At 36.8% G+C, this 22,655-nt stretch overlaps 2 protein-coding genes across 4 annotated transcripts; both read left to right on the forward strand.

Moving 5' to 3' along the window:
* The first annotated feature begins 363 nt into the window (after window positions 1-363).
* On the forward strand, window positions 364-11,568 carry LOC116736094 (ethanolamine-phosphate cytidylyltransferase-like). Its single transcript, XM_032588335.1, has 14 exons — window positions 364-754; window positions 5,636-5,724; window positions 7,421-7,582; window positions 7,649-7,715; window positions 7,808-7,892; window positions 7,973-8,014; window positions 8,596-8,728; window positions 9,224-9,306; window positions 9,416-9,493; window positions 9,577-9,642; window positions 9,720-9,785; window positions 9,871-9,959; window positions 10,341-10,465; window positions 10,496-11,568. The coding sequence occupies exons 1-13, from the start codon at window positions 615-617 to the stop codon at window positions 10,453-10,455; spliced, it is 1,215 nt and encodes a 404-aa protein (XP_032444226.1). The 5' UTR covers window positions 364-614; the 3' UTR covers window positions 10,456-10,465; window positions 10,496-11,568.
* A 586-nt stretch (window positions 11,569-12,154) lies between these two features.
* Window positions 12,155-22,633, forward strand: LOC116735187 (guanine nucleotide-binding protein G(o) subunit alpha-like). Of its 3 annotated transcripts, none has more exons than XM_032586867.1 (10): window positions 12,155-12,262; window positions 12,546-12,681; window positions 12,760-12,851; window positions 12,954-13,046; window positions 13,749-13,909; window positions 16,855-16,983; window positions 18,521-18,650; window positions 18,751-18,822; window positions 21,665-21,752; window positions 22,288-22,633. In XM_032586867.1, exons 1-10 carry the CDS (start codon window positions 12,224-12,226, stop codon window positions 22,476-22,478), a joined length of 1,131 nt encoding a protein of 376 aa, XP_032442758.1. In that variant the 5' UTR covers window positions 12,155-12,223; the 3' UTR covers window positions 22,479-22,633. The 3 variants fall into 3 exon arrangements, with proteins under 3 accessions (XP_032442758.1, XP_032442759.1, XP_032442757.1); XM_032586868.1 differs by having other exon boundaries at window positions 22,239-22,468; XM_032586866.1 differs by having other exon boundaries at window positions 21,665-22,468.
* Window positions 22,634-22,655: the final 22 nt, after the last annotated feature.

The raw sequence follows: 22,655 nt of genomic DNA on the forward strand, positions 1-22,655 counted from the left end.
GATATATCTATATATCTATATATCTATAGATATATAGATATATCTATAGATAGATAGATAGATAGATAGATAGATAGATAGATAGATAGATAGATAGATAGATAGATAGATAGATAGATAGATAGATAGATAGATAGATAGATAGATAGATAGATAGATGGTCACCTGACGGAGGACAACGTCTATTATGTAACGATGTGTCGGTTGGCTTTGCTCTTTAACTTTTGTCAAGTGAAAACAAAGAGGCACGTTTCAAATTTTTCAAAATAAAACTCTCGCTCAACAGCGCAAGGGTGTATTTTTTTTTTTTAGCTCAGTGAGCTTCCTCTGCGGTGCTCCGCCGGCTTGACGCACCGTGGACCGTGCGTCTATGCGTCGCCGGTGGAGGAGGCGTTGGCGCATCGCATCACTGCCGCTTCTGCTGCTTCTGCTTCTGCTTCTGCTTCTGCTGCTGCTGCTGCTGCTGCTGCTTACTCTCAAAACCGGCCGTCCTGTACAGAGACTGGAACTGTCACCTGCCAGGCTGCTGTGAAAGAAACCGCCTCGCTTAAAACAGAACCGACCCGCTACGGCAAGGTGCGCGTTTTAATCCCTCGAAGCAGAGAAGCCTCAAAATGATCAAGAACGGTCACCACCACCACCACCTCCACCAAGTGAGCGCAGCTGCGGGGAAAGACGCAGGGACGACCCTGGCCGCAGCGACATGCAGTCCGGAGAAGAGGAGGCGAAAGATCCGCGTGTGGTGCGACGGCTGGTGAGTTGCTGATTGGATGTCTTGATTGGTGTGATGAAGATCGCACCGCGCTGTCCCCAGCCTTTGATTCTTGTTTGAATGAAGAAGTTGTCACATCGGGACAGGCCTGCTCCATGCAGGCTGCAGGAAGCTGCTTAACACCTTATCAGCTCAGCGCAGGCAAAACTTTAAATACAGTATTCTGCAGCAGATGTCCTGGACCTGTTTTCATTGGGATAACCGCCTTATGTGTATGTGTATGGGTTATAATACAAACCAATTGACGTTTCACCTTCTTACATACAGTTGGCCTTTCCTTCTTAGTAAACACGTTATAAGAATAGATGTATTATTTCCTGCTGCTATTGCCCATAACCGATTGCTCTGAACTCATCATAAAGTGCTTATTAAGCCAAAATAGCATCATTAGATTTGTGCAAAATTAATAAATCTGCTTTACAATATGCAGGAGTTCTCTTGTACAAACTTGTATTTTCTTAGGTGTTTATTATTATTCTATTGAGTATGTACTTTAAAGGTTAAGATCAGCACAGTATCTATACTTTATCTACTACGAGTTTTTATTGAGCATTTTAGAAATATAACATCACATCTTCATGATGATTCCTTATATATCTTTTGACATTATACAAACAGGTTGCAGTTGCAATGTATTTAGTTCTCGCTTAACACAACACTTCTAAAATTGATGTATTATATATTTTAGTTGTAATTTTCCAAATTGCAGCAAAGACCTATAGGCACTAAGCAAAAATAGATATTTGGCCTACCGTACTTTTAGTTTCGACTTTTGCTTAAATTTTCAAAGTTAACCCAATTAAGATAAAAGTGCAAAGAAAATGTTTATACATTAAACAAACATTCTTACAAATATCTATATAGTATAATATGGTTATAACAGGTATTGTCTAAAGAAATCAGGGTCTGATTTTAAAAAAGTGCTAGCTGTTAGTTATATCTAAATATTTGTTGATTGGACAGGAGATAATTAAGACAACGATTGGTCCATTTCAACATTTGGGTTTGTTTTTGGAGCTGATGGTAACTGTTTGTATCTATTGTTTTTTATAACCAAGGTTGTCATCAAATTTCTTCGATTACTGTCTCTTATGAAGTCCTCTTGTTCTCACACATCCAAACCAGCCTGTAAATTGTCAGATTGCAACATCAACCATGACATGGCTTATCTTGAAATAGATAGTGTTGAAAACTGGGAGTGACCTCAAACACACATCTACCACACTAAATATAATCTTCCAGCATGACAAAACAGGATAGTAAACAGTCACACATGTTATAACATAAACACAACAGTGTTTTTTAATATCATAGCCTTGTCACATTAGTTCATATCTGCCTTGGTTTTTAATGCTATACCAAAATGCTTAAAGTGCATAATTCTCCAACAGTGCCTTTCTAATTACATCTTTTTTTATTTAACCTTTACTAAAGTAAGTGATGTAATAAGAACAAATTCTTGTTTACAACAATAACAACCTGACACTGTGATTTGTATATTGGGATTTTCGGCTAAGCAAGGCTCTGTTGCTTAGCTGAAAATCTTTATAAATCATCCTGTTTATAGGCATATACTTTTATATTAACCCCAGAATATAAAGAAAACACCTTGTGAAGATGTTGGCTGAAACTGTTAAGAGAGCGTCATTATCCCATGGAAACAAATCCGTCAGCTACATGGACTGAAAGGCCACTCAGCAGGAAGAAGCTATTGGTCCCAAAGCAACACAAAAAGCCAAATTACGGTTTGCAAATGCACACGAAGATCTGGATTTTTGATTTGGAACTTAAATCAACCTGCTTGGTCCTTCACTACATTTGAAGGAAAAAGTTGGAAACTTGTAAGCTTGAGAAAATCCTCCCAAATTTAAAGCATGGTGATGGCAGCATCGTGTTTTACAGATTTGTTTTGCTATCGAACAGACAGTTTTGACGCTAGGATTACAAACCTGATTCAGTTACATCAGTTCTGTCAGGAGGAATGAACCAAGTAAGGAAATGTAAACTTATGAGTTTAAAGAATGCTTTGAAAATATTTCACCCTTATTCTTCTATTTAGCAAATAGAAATAAGTTTGGTAATCCTAAAACTGTTTCAGGTCCTTTTTTCCAACCTAAAAACAGGAAAACTGAAATCTCATTTAATATCAGACAGTAAAGGCAAATGGTTTTGTCAATGCAGATATCTGGTTTCACCTGAAAGGGTTTGCTCCCCTTAGGCCACATCCTCTGTCATTACACAAATCTATATCACATGGTTTCCTTTACTACATTAAATACTCAAATTTCTACATCTTGGAAAATAGAATAAAACAAGGATATGGCCAAACTACTAAATTAATAACTAATCCACTTGCCTTCTCTTTCTTAACAGAAGGATTTATTTTTAAGTGTTTTGCCAGGATGGAGAAAAGGCTGGTTTAACTTCACATAATAAAATAAAACTACAATGGACTGCAGCATTAAACAACTCATCTGCATTAAACCAACTCAGCAGCTGAATACTGACGTCAATTGAAACAGAAAACACATATTATGACGTTGCTGTACCAGTCAAGAGTATTTTTTGATCTGATCTGATTTGTTTTAACTCGTTTCCTTTTACACTTGCTTTAAAAATCAGCTGCTAGAACGGCTATCTATGTTTGTTTAAGAACCATCCGAGTTCCTTTACCTTTTTATTGACTTTTAAAAAATTAATAAATAAAACAAAAGATAATTCAAAGTTGAAGAATACTGAATCTTCGCATAAGCTAGCATTTAAATAAAATCCCCTGATTGACTCATTTGCAAATGAACCAAAAATGTTAAAACCTGACCCCTGATGGACACATCCTGCAGCGGCTGAACAGATGTTTTGAATATCTGCGCATGAAGACCAGGATTACGGTGGCTTTCTCTCGCAGAATTCCTGCTGTTCCTGTGGCTGCATATCTACGCTTTGGCGGCATGTCGCGGAATATTTGGGATGCCGGAATATTAACCGGTGGGGTGAGCATGCAAAGAAAGCCAATGTCAACAGAGCTCATGTCATTAACCTCCCAGTGCACACCTGCAAAGGCCCCCCAGCAAATTGACTCCTTCCTGCCTCGCTCTTACTATTTCCTCATCCCTTCATTGGCGGTTTGAAAGGAAATTTCCTAGGAAGTCGTAGTTTTTATTTTTACGTATTGTGGCCACGTAATGTGCCACAATACGTGGCACATTCTGTTCCTATTAGTCAACCTGGTTAAAGGTCTGCTGTCAGAGAAGCATCATCAACCAAGAGTGCAAAGTCCAAATTCATAATCTGCTATGGTGCTGTGCACACGCAGGACTGTAAAGACTCAGCCAATAAGCAGCGCTTTGCTTATTGATTCAAAGCCAGTTATCTTTGATTATTGGAGACATTAGACTTTACTGACTAAAATCCTGTTGTTTGCTGTTTCCTACACACGCCCAAATGGTCCCCCGCCGTGTGCACATATGTCTGCAAAGCCTTTGCCCTCGAGAAGCTTAGGTGCCACTTGGGTGTCTGTTAACAGGCTTCTCTAATTAAAATTTCATCATCCCCACAGTGATACGCTCATGATGCTTCCCTGCTAAAAAATACAGAGAGAAGAAGAGGGCCACTTGTTGGGCATGGTGCTGGAATAAACCCCACACACAGAAAGGTCTTATGTAACTCAGGGCCTTTCATTCAGTCACCTCCAAACACTGTTTATTACATTCCTCTTGGCCCCCTCAGTCACCTTAGAGCTCCTGAATCTCGTTCCAATGATTTGACAACACATGGCGCATTTCCCACTGTTACTCTTGGTAACGAGCTGATTTTCACCCAAAGTTATGATTTAAAAGTCCATTTCAAGTGTTGTTGCACTTTACAAAAAGCAAAGCTCAGTCTGTTTGCAGCAGGACTGGGCGTCATAGCAGTCGGTGCAGCCGTCATCAGTAGGATCAGGGTCTGGAAGCACCACAAGGCTCTCTTACTGCCTGCGCTGTGGATGTAATCTAATAATAATAGTGTTGTTTTCCTATTGATGTTTCTGAGCATGCTATTTATAGTGCTGTTCACTGTATACCAAAATAAATCAAGAGGACCGAAATATGTGCAAATATCCTGCTGTTTTTTCTTTTATTTCCACTACACAAATCCTCGCCCAGAGACAAGAGACAAAATGAATATCAGTGTGATGTAGGCTGAGAGCTTTAAAGAGCCTCTGAAGGGAGGCTAACAGCCATCTGTTCTGTTTCTTTGTGAGATTACTGTGCTACACTCTCGGTCTTTTATCTGTCCTAATCTAATTAACTGGAGACACTATCATAGCTGAGGATAAACAAGCAGAATGGAAGGAAGACAGTTCATCAAACAGGTTTGGGTTTAGATACTTTTTGTAATCCAGCAAAGTGTGCACATAATTTACTTGAGTCAAAAAGTTGAAGTTGTGCATTAATCATAACTCCACAGTGATACATTTCAAACATTTCTTTCTTTCGTGGTTATGGTTTCCAGCTAATGAAGTTCAAAAATAAATCATCAGGAAAGTGAACTGTTATATATTACTAATGATTCTTAAATCCAGATGTTAAGTTGGGATCATGTTACGCAATCATGAGGACCACTGCTGACAATGGCTGACAACCTCTGCACAAAATGTATCAGCTAAAGAGTCTGTCTGTTCACAAGGCAATGTATCCAACGTTTTACTGGAAAGTTGAGTGAGAGGAAAAAGTCAGAAAGAAAAAGGTGCTCAAGAGACATATACTGTACATTTAGGGGAAACTCTGGTCTTTTTTGTTAATTCCCTTCCAAAATTTTAAATCCAGTCCTGCCATATAATTCTATCATGTCTAACTCCTTTCTTCTTCTGTTTTTCCACCTTAGCTATGACATGGTGCATTATGGCCACTCAAACCAGCTGCGACAGGCCAAAGCGATGGGAGATTACCTCATCGTTGGAGTGCACACAGACAGTTAAGTCTTAAACAAATGCCAGAGATACTTAATTTAGCATAAAACTACAATGCCATACTGCTAAAGTATGAAGCCCTCAATTGTAGTGGCTGCTCAGGCGTGTTGGTCCAGAATAGAACAAACAGTTCCTCTGACTAAACCACATTCTGTCGCCAAATAACACAAAATGAGTGATAAACCCAGAGTACAATTTGGTGTTGTTTCCTTGAAAGCCATTGAAATAGTTCAGGATTTTTGAATTGTGGTTCATCTGACTTTTAGACACATCAGTGTTACCTCTTAAATATGGCATATTTAACTCAATAGCCAGTAAATAAGCAGAATAGTTACCTAAAGTTTTTATTAATGCCCACCGTGGTATTTGCAAAATTTGTCTCCCTTTGACAATTTCTTAACCTTTGGTTTAAGATTTCATCCACTGGGTCATGGCCTTTGCTAGAACAAGGGGCAGTAAGTAAGAAGGCAAATATTCTTGATGAGCTGTAAAGGTCCCATCATTCACCTCCAACTGTTTAAACATCGGAAGAGAAGAATGTGGGACCCAGATTGCTGTTTATCTAGAAAAGTAGAAACTTATTCCACCTTTTTCACCTTTTTTGGTACAAAATTCTGGTACTGACCCTGCATCAGTTTGTACCCATCTTGGGAATGTTTTGTATGTATTTTGACAATATAATGATTTATCTCAATAGTCTTTCTGGCCTTATGAATCCAATAAATAATAACTATCAGCAAGAGTTACCTTGGTTTGATCAAGGCTAAATAAATCTGCCATATTTATTAATCATCTGGACAAAGGGAGATCAGAGTTGCAATCAATACAAACAGAGTATGAAAGAAAATATTGTCATTCATCAGTCATTAATAATACATGAGTTCATGAAATTGGATCAGGTGAGAATCAAATTGCAAAAAGAGGGAAGCATACAGGTGCAAATGAGTGAAGGAGCCAACCGACCCAGAGCCTACACAAGTAGGTCAAGAACTGAAATAGCTGACCAATATCAGCTTGACCAGCAACAGACTTGTGGGTTGCAACAAAGAGAATAATGGCAAAAAGGTCTAAAATTCAGCACAATGTTTGTATCTAAAATGTTATACTGTATATTGCACTATTCTAAGTTTAATGGTCACTATGGCACATTTTGTAGCAGCAGTAAGAATAATTTCTGTTTTCAATAAAACATTCAGATCGTGTTGCACAATTAAACTCTTTGTGGAAATACCATGCATTAAATTGCATTGTTATTTTCACTTATCACATAATCTCTTAGCAGCCTACAGTAGGAAAAGTGCAATGTACTGTTATATTCAATGTATTAGAATATGTGTTCCATTGAGACTCATTTGTGAGATTAAAAGCACCTTTTGAAATAACCTTTAGGCGGGTACTTTTCATTAAACCACGTTTCTATATGATTTTTTCTCGGTCTGGTGTAATATGCTAGCCTAAATAAGTTCTATTTTTTTAATAATAGTAAGCAGGAAATCACAATTAACACAAATAAAGAATTGAAAATATCTATATAACGTGTTTCATTTGGTAAATTGAGTTACTGAAATAAATGAACCTTCCAGTAATATTCTATTTTGTTGTAATCAGCTTCTTAAAACCGAGATTTCTGTTTCCATGTTCGCTTACCCCAGACGTATTGGCTCGTGTTTTTCTTAATTTTCTTGCTTTATCATTTGAAGGTGAGATTTCAAAGCACAAGGGTCCGCCAGTCTTCACTCAGGAAGAAAGGTACAAGATGGTACGGGCCATAAAGTGGGTGGACGAAGTGGTGGAAGGAGCCCCTTACGTCACGACCCTCGGGACGCTCGACAAGTACAGCTGCGACTTCTGTGTTCATGGAGGTACTAAACACTCTGTTCAGCTATGTGGGACAGTGCTATAGTCCTGACTGTGTCATTTTGTTCCAGATGATATAACACTAACTGTGGATGGAAAAGATACATATGAGGAGGTAAAGAAGTCAGGACGCTATAGGTGAGTTTCTTTTCCTGCCAAACACAGAAGAAAGTCAGGGTGGGCTTCTCTGTGTGTTTCATTAACTTGCATGTTACACTGGATTGTTGCAGAGAGTGCAAGCGGACGCAGGGAGTTTCCACGACAGACCTTGTTGGCAGGATGCTTCTGATGACCAAAGCACACCACAGCAACATTGTGGGTTTTTACTAAATTCTTCTTTAAGGCCCCAACATGAGCAATTTTGCCAACTTTTTTGTTTCATTTTTTATGTTCAGGACAGCTCAGACTACCAGCAGCACACAGACAACTTTGGAAAGGTAATTTTTTGCCGTGCTCACTCGACTGTTTTGTCATACAAGCAGAAAGTAGTTGGCATTTGCACCAGATGTTAGCTGATATTAAATGAAGGGCTTTGTTTTAGACCCGCTTACTAATCTTTTAGAAGGCCTTGCCAGCAAACTGTGAATAGCACTTCTGTTCCTGAATGAGTAGAGTAAGTAAGAGCCACAAAGCTTTTAGTCACAGGCAGTTAAGGGTCTCTTGACTGGAAGAACAATGTTGGTCATTTGGCAAGTGATGAATTTTGAATTTGTTGCCCAGTTTTGCGCTGTTACCTTAAAATTTACCGGTTGCTTTTACTACTCTCCCCACTAGGGGGCAGTGATGCTGCATAGAGATTGCCTCTCTAGAAAAGCAAATGCAATAAATCAGATTAAACATTTTAGTTTTAGATTAGTTAGACTCCCCAAATGTATTTATACTTGCTAAATGCCAGAATAAAGAGAGAGGGATTCATTGGAATGCTTATTTTAGTTTATTGAATATGGCTGTATATCAGAAGTTTGTCTGATTTAAATCTGCTCCATATTTTGCTTTTTTTTAATGGTAATATGTTTAGAAGGGCCACAGTCCCTGGACAGGAGTATCTCAGTTCCTGCAGACTTCTCAGAAGATAATTCAGTTTGCTTCAGGGCAGGAGCCTCAGCCCGGAGACACCATCATCTATGTTGCAGGAGCCTTTGACCTCTTTCGTATCTTTTTATAAATTACAATTGATACTGCACATATGTCTTTTCATGCTAACTCTTTTAAGTTTCTAAAACACATGCAATATTTGTAAAATTACACTCTGACAATATAGTCTGAAATAACAGCACTGAATTAATGCCAAATAAAAAAACACAAACACAAATCACACAACAAAAACCAAAAGAAAACAGCAAGAGAAAAACCTTCTTATAACTAATTTGAAAAGGGAAATAGAACATAAGCACAATCAAATTGATAAAAGACAATTTAAGCCCAACAGGAAAAAAAAAACACAAATAAATACTGAACATAACATGTAAAACAATCCATGTCAGAATAAATAAATATTCTGCTTTATTTTATTATGTTTTTGCTACATTTTTGTTTTGTAATCAGTTAATATTAATACAATTTGTGGCCACAGTTCTGAATGTTGTCACTTAAACATTAGTTGCTTTTATGGGAGCCAATGGTATCCTTGATGATACCCCTGCTAGACATTGGTCATGTGGACTTCCTGGAAGCGGTCCATAAGCTTTCCGAAAAGCCGTACATCATAGTGGGGCTGCACTTCGATCAGGTGAGACTTTTTAAACCGACCTTTTGTTTTAATCTAAGAGAAAATCTGGATCGGTTGGATTCTACTCAAAGACACGCTAGCATGTCTGACACATTTTCTTGTGTTTCAGGAGGTGAATCGTTATAAAGGAAAAAACTACCCCATCATGAATGTCCATGAAAGAACTCTCAGTGTTCTGGCTTGCAGAGTAGGTTCTTCTCCTTTGTAATTCAGTAATTTCCTCTGCATTAAATATATTCATGTATTTGTTGACTTGATGTGGTTTTACAGTATGTTTCGGAAGTGGTGATTGGTGCACCGTTTGCCGTCACAAAAGATCTGCTGGATCATTTTAAGGCAAGTGCAAAAAAACCTCACCAAATTCTTGCTGTTCAATCATTTATTCTATAATTGTTGTGTCTTTGTGTGTTCAGGTGGATCTTGTTTGCCATGGTAAGACAGAAATCTACCCGGACAAGGATGGATCTGACCCTTATGCTGTAAGATTCAGTGACCTGTCACATCTCATCAGTCTCCAGTGATGATTTGTGATATTTTTTATGATCATTGTTGCTTATTTTCCAGGAACCAAGAAGAAGAGGCATGCTACGAACTGTAGACAGTGGGAACACTCTTACTTCAGATGAAATTGTGCAAAGGATAATAAAAAACAGGTGATTACAACTTAATCAACCTCTTTGATGGTTTCTCTCAGATGTCCTTTTTTTAAACATTTCATGTATTTATTAATGCTTATGCACGTTTGCTTTCCAATTTTCTCATTTTAGGATTCCAAATCTAATTTACATTAGTAAGCCAAATCCATTAATAAATAGGTCTTGCACAAGATTTTGCCATTTTTTTAGTATTAGTTGTTTCACTAATTATCATTGCTAATTACAGATCATTATGAGGCTAAACTGTCTTTTTTAAATAATATAAATCTCCGAGAACAAATTGCACATCATATTTTTGAGCAGAATTCCATCAAAGGGGCGTACTGATTTATTCTCTCTTCTTTATTTGGTTGCTTGTGTTTCCTTTTGTTTAATTAGGCTTCTATTTGAGGCAAGGAACAAGAAGAAAGAAGCCAAAGAGATTGCTGTGATCCAGGCTATGAAGCGACAAGAAGAGGAAAAGACTAAAGGAAGATCCCAAGCTCTGCTGTAGATCATTTGTGATCATTTGTAGCTTGCTAATGTTAGGTCAAAACCACCATTTGTGGTTTTGACCTAACATTAGCAAGTTACATAAATATAAACTTCTGTATAACAAAGTCAACTTTTCATAAGTGTTATAGCATCTCTGGATCATATCAGCAGTTTTAGAGTTGAAAGATAACAAACCTGCTGTGGGATCATTAGCTGTTTGTGAGCAGTAAGATCACTCATAAGCTGGAACAAGGAACGTGTACTGTACCTGTATCTTCTAAAGTCTAATACATACATTTGGATATTTTAAACTTTTGTAATTTTATTGCCTTTTAACAAGGAAAAAAATGTTGAAGTTATTTTTGGCTTTTAGCACAAGAAGAGTGCAAGCTGGCGAAGTTGGACAAACATTTATTTATCTAACCAGAACTGGAAATCTTCCCTGGGCTGTTGCTGCTTTTTGCACAGCAATACTCCTAATCCTAACTAATCATCATCTGTATATATTGTATCAAAATGCATAAGGATTTTTAAATTACAGCAGAAATCAGCGGACAGATACCCTTGTGCTGCTGTTCAGTTAATCCGTTTAAATATTTTGGACCTCATATGTTCCACTCTGCACCGACTGCTCAAAAAAATCATGGGAAATGTTCTGTTTTAATAACAGAGTTGTTGTTTTTTAATCACAAATGCACACTGTTGAGACCTGAAGGTATTGCCTTTTGCGTGCATTTTTAAAAAATATAACCACTGAAATTTGTGAAATGATGAACTGTCTGCTTAAACTTTGGTTTTCATTGCATGAGTGGAAATTAATGACATTGTGTTGTCTTGAAGACAAAGTGGAGTTCATACTTCTCCTAAATCATGAGAAGTCTAACACATGTGGATATGAAATGGGGTCAAATAATATATTTTTTGTAGAAGCATATTTTACTCCTTTCCATTAGCTGCTGTAAACATAGTAGCGTAATGTTTTAAAAGCATAATGCATATTATTGTCAAATGAAATGTAGATAGTGTTGCATATTATCTATATGTTATCGATCATTCCCAAAGGACATACTGTATAATATAAAGTTGATTGGATTTACACTATATTATTCCTAATAAAAAAGAAATTCTGAAGGATGGTTTCACTTTTTTCCATTCTTATCAATATTATATTTGTAGGAACAAATATGTTATATATACAGTACAGACCAAAAGTTTGGACACACAGTTGTGTCCAAACCTTTGGTCTGTACTCAATACAGACCAAAAGTTTGGACACACTTTCTCATTGAATTCAATGAGAAAGTGTGTCCAAACTTTTGGTCTGTACTGTGTGTATATATATATATATATATATATATATATATATATATATATATATATATATATATATATATATATATATATATATATGGTAATATGTCTTTTGATATACTGCGAAATTGTGATGAAACTACTTTTCGAATTGGCTTGAGTCACCTAATTAATAATTTAATATAAATATTGGACCATCTCCACAGTGACTATTGATATCATCATTTGTCATAAATAATGATCAATGAGTTGAACATCTTACACATGAACATAAAAAAAACTGGCCAATACAAAAATGCTCACTTTATTTCTTATTGACTCGCCTTTTCCGGGGTCACAGGCTTTTATTTTGACAGAATGCGGTACAAGTGTGGTCCTAATTAAGCAAATTATCACCTCCGAGTTACGCTTGCTTCATGCCAGGAGAAGCAGCAACAAAACAAAGCTGTTGAGAAACGAAGAGCAACAACAGAGAGATGTTTCGTTGTTTAAAAATGCTTCCTCTGTCGCTGAAGGTAAGCAGCAAAACTTTGTTTGATAAACTACTTCAGAAAGTTTTGTCTGAAATTTGAAATCAGGAAATTATTTTCGCTCTCCCACTCACTGTTTCAGAATACGTATTTCAACTAAGCACTAATTAAGTCCTATTGGTAAAAATAGGACGTAATTCGTCTGTAGACGATTATTTTTAATTCCTTTTTTTTTTTCTCCTGGAGATTTAGCAAAAAATAATCACCCTATCTTGGTTATTTGAACATCTCTGGAATTTAAATGCAGACTTGTTGCTGTTTCCGTTAGATCTGCATGGGAATGTGCCTCCAACAGAACATCTCAGAGGAAAGTAAGAAAGCCCAACTAAAGAGCTCCACAATCGAGCAAGACCTTTGTGATCATGCCAGGGCTGAAAGGAACGTCATCAAAATCCTCATGCTTGGTGTGTATATGCTGCATCGTTTAGCAGCTCTCAAATACTTTGGTTAATTTTTTTTGCAAAACGCTGTTTGTGTGGCAGGAGTTGCAGAGAGCGGAAAGAGCACAGTAATCAGACAGATGAAGATACTACACAGCCGTGGCTTCTCCAGCCAAGAACTTCTTAGTTTCAAGGTACCAAACATTCACACTATTATCACACATTTTTAAATACCGGATACTTTTTTTTTTGCACTCTTGAATAAAGATGAATGAAATGGACAAATGTTTTCAAAGCCTGCAGTGTTGGATAACCTTCTAACCTCTATGAAGATTGTTCTACAAGGAATGGGCAAGCTGCGGATAAACCTCGCAAATGATAAGAACAAGGTGAGCCACAGACACCTTGGTTACTCCTCTTATGTTTATCTTTCACCTGCTTTTTATTACACTAGAGGGCCCTCTCTGCCTATGTGAAGCATGGCGTCTCATGAGCGGTACTTGTATAATATTTGATTTTTCGAAGAGATAAGAAGCATTTGCATCCATAGTGAGGGTGCGTTGCAACACTTGGTTGTGTTCTAGCTTTCAGTGAGACTTCCAAGTGTTAAAGTCTGTAATAACAGAAATCATTAAGACTAGATAAGATTTCGCGGTTTGCTTTGCGATTTATGTATTTATTTTTATCCAGATGATCTACATTTAAGTAAGTTAGAATATAATTCTTTAGGCAAATAAGCTCATATCGATTTGTTGTAAATAGCATCAAGCATTTATCTCTTAGTCTTGGTGATTATGCTTTACAGCATTTTTTTCTTTCTTTTCTTTTACACATTTTTTTATTGATCTTATATAGTGTTCTTTAATTTGGTAAAGCTAATTTTGAGGCTTCCATAAGCTGTAAGCTAAAAATCACCATAAGTATCTGATACAACTACATCAAAAATTAACCTCTCTCTGATAATTATTGAGATTTTAATACACTATAAAATCTAATTGATCCCTTTTGTGCTGTCTGCAGTGCATGTCTTGTAAAGATAATATCAGAGCATTTATACTATTGACTGTATTATGTTCCCATACCTAAACCAGATCCAGGCACGCTCCATTCTGTCCTGCAGCCAGTGTTTGGGAGACGATCAGCAGCTGCTCCCTTTTGTGGCTCAAGCCTTCTGTGCTCTTTGGGCCGACCAAGGGGTGAGGGCCGCTGCAGCCAGAGGATACGAGTACAATCTGAACGACTCTGCCCTCTAGTGAGTACATCAACCTCAGGCAATTTATATTGCACAATCCTTTCCCAATTATGACTGACAGTGGAAATGTCAAGGGAAATTGCCCAGTAAGAAGTGTGTAGTTACAGTTTGTCTATAAAGAGCGAATGGTAAAAGCAATGCAGAGAATAACTCGCATCAGGAAATGATTTGCGTGACATTTATGGGATAGGAAGCCTAATTAGAACCACGTCAAAAAAAACAAACTGTTTGCAGATGTCCAGGTGGAGGGGAAGGGATGGAGTACATGAAACGTACATGATGACGGAGACTATTTTTTGTGTTCAATGAGAAGGTGAATAGAATAGCACCATATGTGTGGGGTTGTGTGTAGCTTGAGGTAAAGTGAAGTGTTTATGACTTGGCTGTAAAGTTTGCATTGCTCTGAAAAGTGATGATACCCAAATAATTTATGTGAAATGTCAGGACAAGTTACTGCATTATTATGAACTAAAAGGAAAGATAATGGATATCTGAAAAATGTGGAGGAATCAATTTTACTTACTTGAGGGATGTCTTAAGAAAGCTACAACTAGCTGTTTTTTATCCCTTCTGTAGAAAATCACACCCACAGACTGATGTTGGCATCTCCATGTTTTATCATGGAGATGGTGAGTTCTGGGCCAGAACTCACCATCTGTAGGGTTATGTATTTGCCATGCATGGTAGTTTGTATGTATAGATATGTTGATTTTTGGTCTCATCTGACATTAGTTTCTTGTTTTGCCTTTTGACCAACTCCAATTGGGACTTCAACATCTAACTACTTGTCACATTTTCATAAAAGCCTGTTTAATAAATGCACAATTAGAAGTTTTCCTGTCAACATATTCTCTCACCTGAGCTATGGACTTCTTAAGTTGAGAGGCAAGTTGGCTTTAACCAAGTGCATGCCACATCTTTCAGATTTGGTTTTTACTCTGCCACACATCAAGCTGGTTTTCCTCATAAAAGTCTGGTGAAAAACGTTGGAGTTTGTGATATTCATACTATATGGCAAAATGTGAAAAAGTGCTATGAATACGTCTGCAAAATACTGTTATTTTTCCCACATTTGTTCCAAAATGTTTTTGTCTGAACAGCACTTGTTTTTCTCCGCTCTATCGTTAGATCATGCAATAATGCTCTTTCAAGAGTTGTTTAAAAGCACAGCGGCCTTCAAAATTTCATCAACTCCTACCTCTCTGCTTTGTGCTCTAAGTTCAGTATTTTTGATGAGTGCTTTTGTGCTGCGTCATTATGTAAAGAATGGAATATGTTTGCAGAAAAGCAATCCGAAATGTGCACTTGTGCACACAATATTCGGTAATAAGCTGGATACCCGAGTGGCTGTATGATTAAATATTGGATTGTGATTATTTCTTTAAGTAAAAGAAGTAATTTGTCTTTTTAAATAAATGTGGACCTAGTGGGCAGAATGAACTTCTTATCTTTGAGGCAACAGGGAGGCGATCAGTCAAGATAAAATCTACTCCGGGTGGTCAGACGGAGAAAGGACGGAGGTGTGACAGCTTCATTACTGGAACTCGATAAAGTTGGTTGCTGGGGGATTATATGAGACTCGCCTGTCTCTCTTTCAGTGATCTCACCTTGCTAGACCCGCCATTGATTTCTCCCTCCAGAAATGTTGGATTAGACTGTGTCGTGACACACTTGACTTCCCCAGGCACCCAAATGTGTAAAATGACTTCTGATGGTAGAGTGGGCTTGAAGTGAGCGGTTAATGTTGTTAAAGGAAAATATGTAGTTACAGTAAGTTATGTGTGTTTGTAAGGTGTGTTTACGAGAAGCGTTCTAATTAAGCCCTACTATAAATGCAAGCCTCCAAGCCGTTTGGGAGGTTTTAAATTGCAATCAGTTTGGAACAGGTTTAGCTTTTTCTCTGAGTCTTTGTAAAAATCAGTTAATTTCATTTTATATAGTGCAGTGTTAGAGCAAATGTCATCTTCACAGCACTTTATAGAAAAAAAAAAGAAGTCAAAAGCATTCCCAGTTATATAGAAGCCAGTTCTAACAAAATAAAAATCTTGTTTGCAGAATTTGTTTCTGCAAACAAAATTCAGAGAACAAATTTCACAGCTGGCCTCAAATATATGAATTTTAACTTTTTCTGATTCATTTTAACAGGACACAAAACTGCTCAGGATTTTTCAAATATTTCACGGGATCTTGCAAAACTTTCTCAGAATTTAAATTTTTGCAGAATTTCAATAGTCAGAATAGCTTTTTTATTTATTTATTTGAGCATTTCCAGAAAAACCTTTATTCATCTTTTCACAAATGATTACTTTATGATATTAAGTCACATCAAGTGATTAATGGCATGACTCGCATAAGACACCTGGAGGCAGAGTTTCATTGAAAGATTTCAATTTTCACTTATGCTTCAATAAGATGAAATTTCAGTTTCTAATGCATTTTCTTTTAATGCTTAAATACATCAAAGGCAATTCTCAAAATTCAGTTCTACAGCACATTACAGGGCTTTCCCCATTTACTTGTGTTGGGTATGAAAAGAACTAATTGTTTTGTGGTTAAGTGTGAAAGTACCATCATGACTCATAGGGAGGTGATTTTTTTTTTTTGGTTTTGTTCCCAAGTGTGTATAGGAAGTGTTTCTGCTGCTTTTGGTGACTATACTGTAGTTTGGAGGACATTGCTATAGATTGAAATTACAATTGTTACAAAGGTCCTGAAAAAATATTGGCTGACAGTAATTTTCCATCTTGTATTTAAATACTAAAGCTTCCTTTGTTTTTCTTTCATATGCTTTTTAAAAAAATATTTCTAAAAGTATATTTGTGAACTGATTAAGAATTGATAAAGAATACTAGAACCAATGGAAAAAGAACAAGAAAACACAGTCAACAGCTTGTCAATTATGTATTTATCGTCAGATATCTTCCTTTTTTCCTGGTCATCTGCAGCTTCTTTGAAAACATAAGTCGAATCATCTCGCCAAACTACATTCCCACGGAGATGGATGTCCTGAGAGTCAGAGTGAGGACCTGTGGAATCATTGAGACACAGTTTCAAGTAGATGAAACAATCTTTAGGTAAGACTTTGAAATAAATATTATATATAAAAAAGCTTTAACCTGAAGGTGAGTGTATTTTTAAATCGGTCTTCTAAATTTACATTGTGAGTCAAGCAATCATGAGTCTAAAATGGGCGCTTAATAATCTTGAATAAGAGAATTTGGAAACTATAAGTTGCATTATTAATCAAACAAGTACTGTCAGTAAATGCAGTGGTGGAAGTGTCGGAGGGATGTCTGTCAAACCTGAAAGCACATTAAACATTAACTAAGCATTTTGAGCAAGGGTCATTTAACTTTTTTACAAGGGGAGATGGCAACAAAATGTTAACTGCAACACTGTTTTACAAAATAAAAATGATGCACTAAACAAAACTGTCTGAATCGCAGAATAAGCACATGTGTTATTTTTTTCATCTTAAAGATTACTACTAAGCAGATGTCCAAAAGCGTCTGCCAACTGAAGAAATACCTGACCAAGTGATCCGACTTAAAATGTCCTAAAGAATCAGTTAAACAGACAACTTGATCTATACCCACAATAGTGAAAATAAGAAATAATCTTCCAGTTGTCTCTTATTGAGTTATTGAACCTCTGAAGACTCTGACTTCCCTTCAAGGCATTTCAACAGATAACAGAAGATGCTTTCAGTGGCGAACTGAATGAAGGAAACTTCCTGGGGGTGAATTGGACATTAAATATTGATAGCCTTAAACTTTCTAATTAGCCACAAAAAATCAAACAAATATGAAGAAGTGTATCAGTAAACCACTGAAACTTTCCTTTTCAGATACCTTTTACAGTGCTCTTTATTTACTTTCTTGGATAACATTATTTGTTTCTGTGGGCTGCAGGTTAGAATTCATAGAGAACTCGTGAGTGTGTATAAGTAAGAACTCTTACTATAAACTTGATGAGGATAGTTTATGGATCTAACTCTCTTTTTCTAATATATCTGGATTAAAACTTTCTGCAGTTAAAACGGCTCAATAACTCAAATGCCTAATTTCGGCCTTGCTGTCATTTTGGTATGAAAATACTGTTACACATTTTGTACATTTTGTTGAATTAATTCTGAATAGAATTTGTCATAAAATGACAGGATCTCCTGTTTTAAACTGGTAACTCAGGAAAGCTGCAGTGATTATTCTTTTCTCCACCACTTCAGCTGCTGCTGTCAGTTCAGTTAACACTTATCCTCCTCCAGCTTGGTACAACTGACTCAGAAGATAAATGCCTCGTCGCTGGTGACATGCGGCAATCTTGCACCTGGAGACTCTTTGGTCCAAATTGAAACTCATTATCCATGTCACCCAGACCCTAAGGTTGACCTGGTGCCACTCTGTTGAAACAGATGTCTTCAGTATTTTGAATAGTTTAGATTTTTTTATTGCTTTAATGCACTTGATCACGAATAAAATTACTTTGTAAAGAAATACTTTTTTTTTCTTCTGCAGATTAGCTATATATGCTTTGATGATGTCTGGAAGGTTTCATGTAATTTTCTATCTTTTTTAAAAATGGATTTAGATGTTATTTCTTGTCGGTTGGCAGATTGTATGACGTTGGTGGCCAACGCAGTGAAAGGAGAAAGTGGCTGAGCTGCTTTGATTCTATTCATGCCTTACTGTTTGTTGTGGGTCTCAGCAGCTATGATCAGATGTCGTTTAAGGATCCATCAATGGTATGTCATTAAAGTATTAAACTATATTAACATTTAATTGTATGGATTTTTTAAAACCTTTTTATAGCTTTATCTGCCTGCCCTTATTTTCTTTTATTAGAATGGATTTCAGGAAAGCCTTGAATTTTTTTCATCAATCTGCACAAACAGAGTCTTCAAGAAAACCTCTCTGGTAAGTTTTTCTTTGTGAAATCTGAAGAGTGTGACATAGATTTAAATGTAACCCTCTACATTTTGATGCATCCAAATAAAATCCAGAGTGAACAACTATATCAGAAGTTGCCTGAAGGGTAAATAGTTTATTCTTTTGCAATGTTATGACACATGTTCTTAGTGAATACCTCAGAATTTTAAGGAACATTAATGAAGGAGAAATATGAAGACCCAAGAACACATCCGACAAGGATAAAGTTAAAAAATTTAACACACGGTTACTTTTAAAGTTATTGCCTTTTAAGTCTTTAAGCTAACCTACCAAAACCACATTCCACTAAAATGACTGACTAAGCAAGTGGAGTAGGAATCAAGAAACAACCAAGGCTGTCTTCAACTCAGCTGCAGATATCACTTTCTCAAGTGGGAGTTGAGATTACATTGATTAGTCACGTACTCCATAAATCTAGCTTTCATTACATACAGTTTTCCACAAACTATATGTAGGTCACTGCAAGCGCGTGGGAGAAAGGGCTCTGATCAGACGAGACCAAAAGGAACCCTTTGATGAAACATGCAAAGTTTTATTTGTGGCAGAAAATGAACACCGCAAAGCAACCTGAACATGCCATCCACACTGCAAAAAAAAAATGGTGTTGGCAGCATCATGGTGTGGCAACGTACATAGAGCCTGATTAGAGATGATGGGAAATGTTGAAGATGAAAGGCTTTTGCAGGCTGCATAGGACGTTGTACTGGGATGGAGGTTCAACTTCCAGCAAAATAACCCTAGTAATAAGGCCCTGTATTTTATTTATGTGTGTTGAGCCAGGGAACACGTGGTTTAGATGAAAGCATAGTACTGGTAAAAGTGGCTCAGTCAAAGTCATGATCTAAATCCAATTAAGAATCTCTGAAAATTGCTGATCAGACACATAATTAATCCAGTCTGATTTAACTTGAGCTATCTTGCAAGGAATGCATGAAAACACCAGTCCATAGATGTGCAGAGCTGCTGCATAGCCCAAAAAATCTGCAGAAGAGGAGACGCAAAGATTGATGGAAAAGGTGGTTTTACAAAAAAGCTTGACAAGGGGTTTTATGCAAATGCATGCTACATTTTTCAGACTACCATTTGTAAAATATCTTAAAACAACATATTAATTTTACTTTGCAATAATTTTCTACTTTGTGTCTGTCAAAATATGCATAAAATAGATGAAGTGTAAAGGGTATACAATGATTTGCACCCTTACCTTTTCTAACCTCTCTTTTCTCATGCTGTTGTTCTAAATATGACAGCAGGCTAGAGGCACTCATGGGCTTTTAAAGAAATTTTACACGCTATGTAAACAGCTCCCACAAAGCTTTGATTGCATCTGATGAGCATAATTGGCATACAAATTCTAGTTTACTGTCATCACATTTAATAGCTGCTGTTGTTTTCTGCTGACATACTGACAATGTGTTGCTCTGGTTATGAATGGAAATCATTTGTTTGAGCAGTTCATCTTGAGATATATGGGGTAGAGTTTTGCCTTTCTAGCTTCTTTTTTTCTACTAAATGCTATGTGGTCCTTTCCTTTTGTCTCTAGTGTGGGGGAAAAAGTCAGATAAGGTCGCTGGAAATAACAGAACTATGGTGTGACTGGAGATTACTTGATATTTTATCTGCTATTTGAACAGGAACATTAATTTTATTGGGTTTGATGATCAAACAAGTGTTCTCTAAGGTAGTTTTAAAAATTATGATTAACCACACACACCAATTTTTCTCCTCAGTTATCCAGCATATGCATAATGACAAGACCTTATTAATTCACTGATAAACTAATGCAAACTCCACCAGCTGGAGACCAAGTTTTCATCCATATTTTTAGTGTTGGATCTGATTGTGTTTTGCAGTGCTGTTGACTTGTGAAGTTGCAAATGATTGAATCCTCTTTGGTGCTTGTCACTTTGCTCAATTGCCAATTTGTGCCTTTGTTGTTTTGGCCATTCTGTTCATGACTTGTTGTGGTATGAAAAGGATGCCATTACAATGAAATGTTTAGTATACTCAGCATGAATCAGCTCTGGGAATGTTTCATACCTACTTTTACAACTGAAGTAAATTCATTTCTTATCTGTTCATAACGTCCTTTAATAATATAAACCAGTAAGACGTTCCTTGGTTCTGATTGGAAGGGTCATAATCCTTTGGACTGATGGGTTAATTGGAAATGGTGTCCAGTCCAGTGTGTCTCTGTAAGTGATTTAAAAAAAAAACCTGTACGAAATTGGTAAACACACATTTCTGCATTAAAATAATCAATTTTAAACATTTTGTTGTGAAGGCTACTCTTAAAGAATTTTTTTTCCCGTAAATTATCCCTGTCAGTTTATTTAGGGAAATGTAATGTCATAAAAAAATAGGAATCCATAAAATTTAAGTCAAATGTTTTTGACAAAATACCATAGTTGGCAACTACTGTTTATTTCAACCTGTTTTAGGGATTGGACCAATTAGTTCTACTCTGTTCTCCTGAGCTGTCACTCAGCACTTTTGCAACACATTTCTTTTGAGAAAGTGAGATTATAGTAAACAGCCTTAGAGTCCCCACAAGAAACTCATTAATGTTGACTGGCCATTTCATTCTCAAAAACTCACTTTACACATTTTGTCCACAGATTTTCTAGCACAACTCATGCTTTGAAACGTGACTCAAGAAGCTATAAAGTGACAAATACAAATGGAAGTGATGGAAAGTGAAGAAAAGTACATTTCTACTCTGACCCATTTGTTTTTTGCTATGAAGTTATGACTGAAAATATCCATTTATATGTTCAGGTCTTTCTACTGCTTTTTTTCTGTCTTATAGATTTTGTTTCTGAACAAAACTGACCTTTTCCGGGGGAAGATCCTGCACTCTGGGAGACACTTGAGATTTTACCTTTCAAGCTATGAAGGTACAGTAGAGAGAACAACCCAGATCATTTATATTTTCTCTGAATGTCTTATTCCAAAGCCAGTTTTAGCATCTCATCTGATTTTACTGTGTTTTGAATTTGCCATACTAGTCTCCATTTATAAAATGAGTGACACATTGAAAGCAGATTACAAGCAGAACACTAGTTTCTTCACAGTCCTGCTTTGGCCATGTCTGTTACTGAACAATGAAAGGTGTGAGAGAGTTGAATGATCTAACATTTGAAAGTTGCTTATAAATTCAGCACTTTGGATTCTTGCAACATCATCTTTGCTGGTGACGTAAACAGAAATCTTTGTGCATACAGATCGAAATACATTGTTCATTTTATTCATTCGGTCTGGGTCATGGTGATGCATCATTCCAGACTCATTGCCAGGGGTTCTGTGTGTCGGCATTATGTTTTGTGTATTTGGATTTTGATGAAAAAAATGTCAGCCAATGTCTTGTTGCATCTATATTTCAGAAAGTGAATAAGCCGTTTGAGATGAGACAAACTTACTTTGCCTGTCTAGGAGCAGACTGTGATGTGGACGCTGCGGCCCACCATGTTGCTGCCGTGTTCTCAGCCTGTAACATGGCCTCGAGCAGACCTGTTTACCACCACTTCAGCACGGCCATCGACTCTGAAATCATGAAGGAGGTCTTCCACATGGTCATCGATCAGATCATCAAGGAGAACCTATCAGCTGTCCAGCTGTTGTAGGTCTCCTCTACACTCTGCCTTTAGTTGGCGATTACTGTGATTTTATATTTTTGTTTTAATCTTTTAAAAACAAAAGGCCATGTGACTTGCTAAGACAACTGTATATATGGTGCTGTTTTATTTCTAAATTATTTTAAATAAAGTATTTGTCTCGATCATCTCATATCTATCTTTAAT

The sequence above is a fragment of the Xiphophorus hellerii genome, chromosome 16 (genome assembly GCF_003331165.1).
Source record: "Xiphophorus hellerii strain 12219 chromosome 16, Xiphophorus_hellerii-4.1, whole genome shotgun sequence".
NCBI lineage: Eukaryota > Metazoa > Chordata > Actinopteri > Cyprinodontiformes > Poeciliidae > Xiphophorus > Xiphophorus hellerii.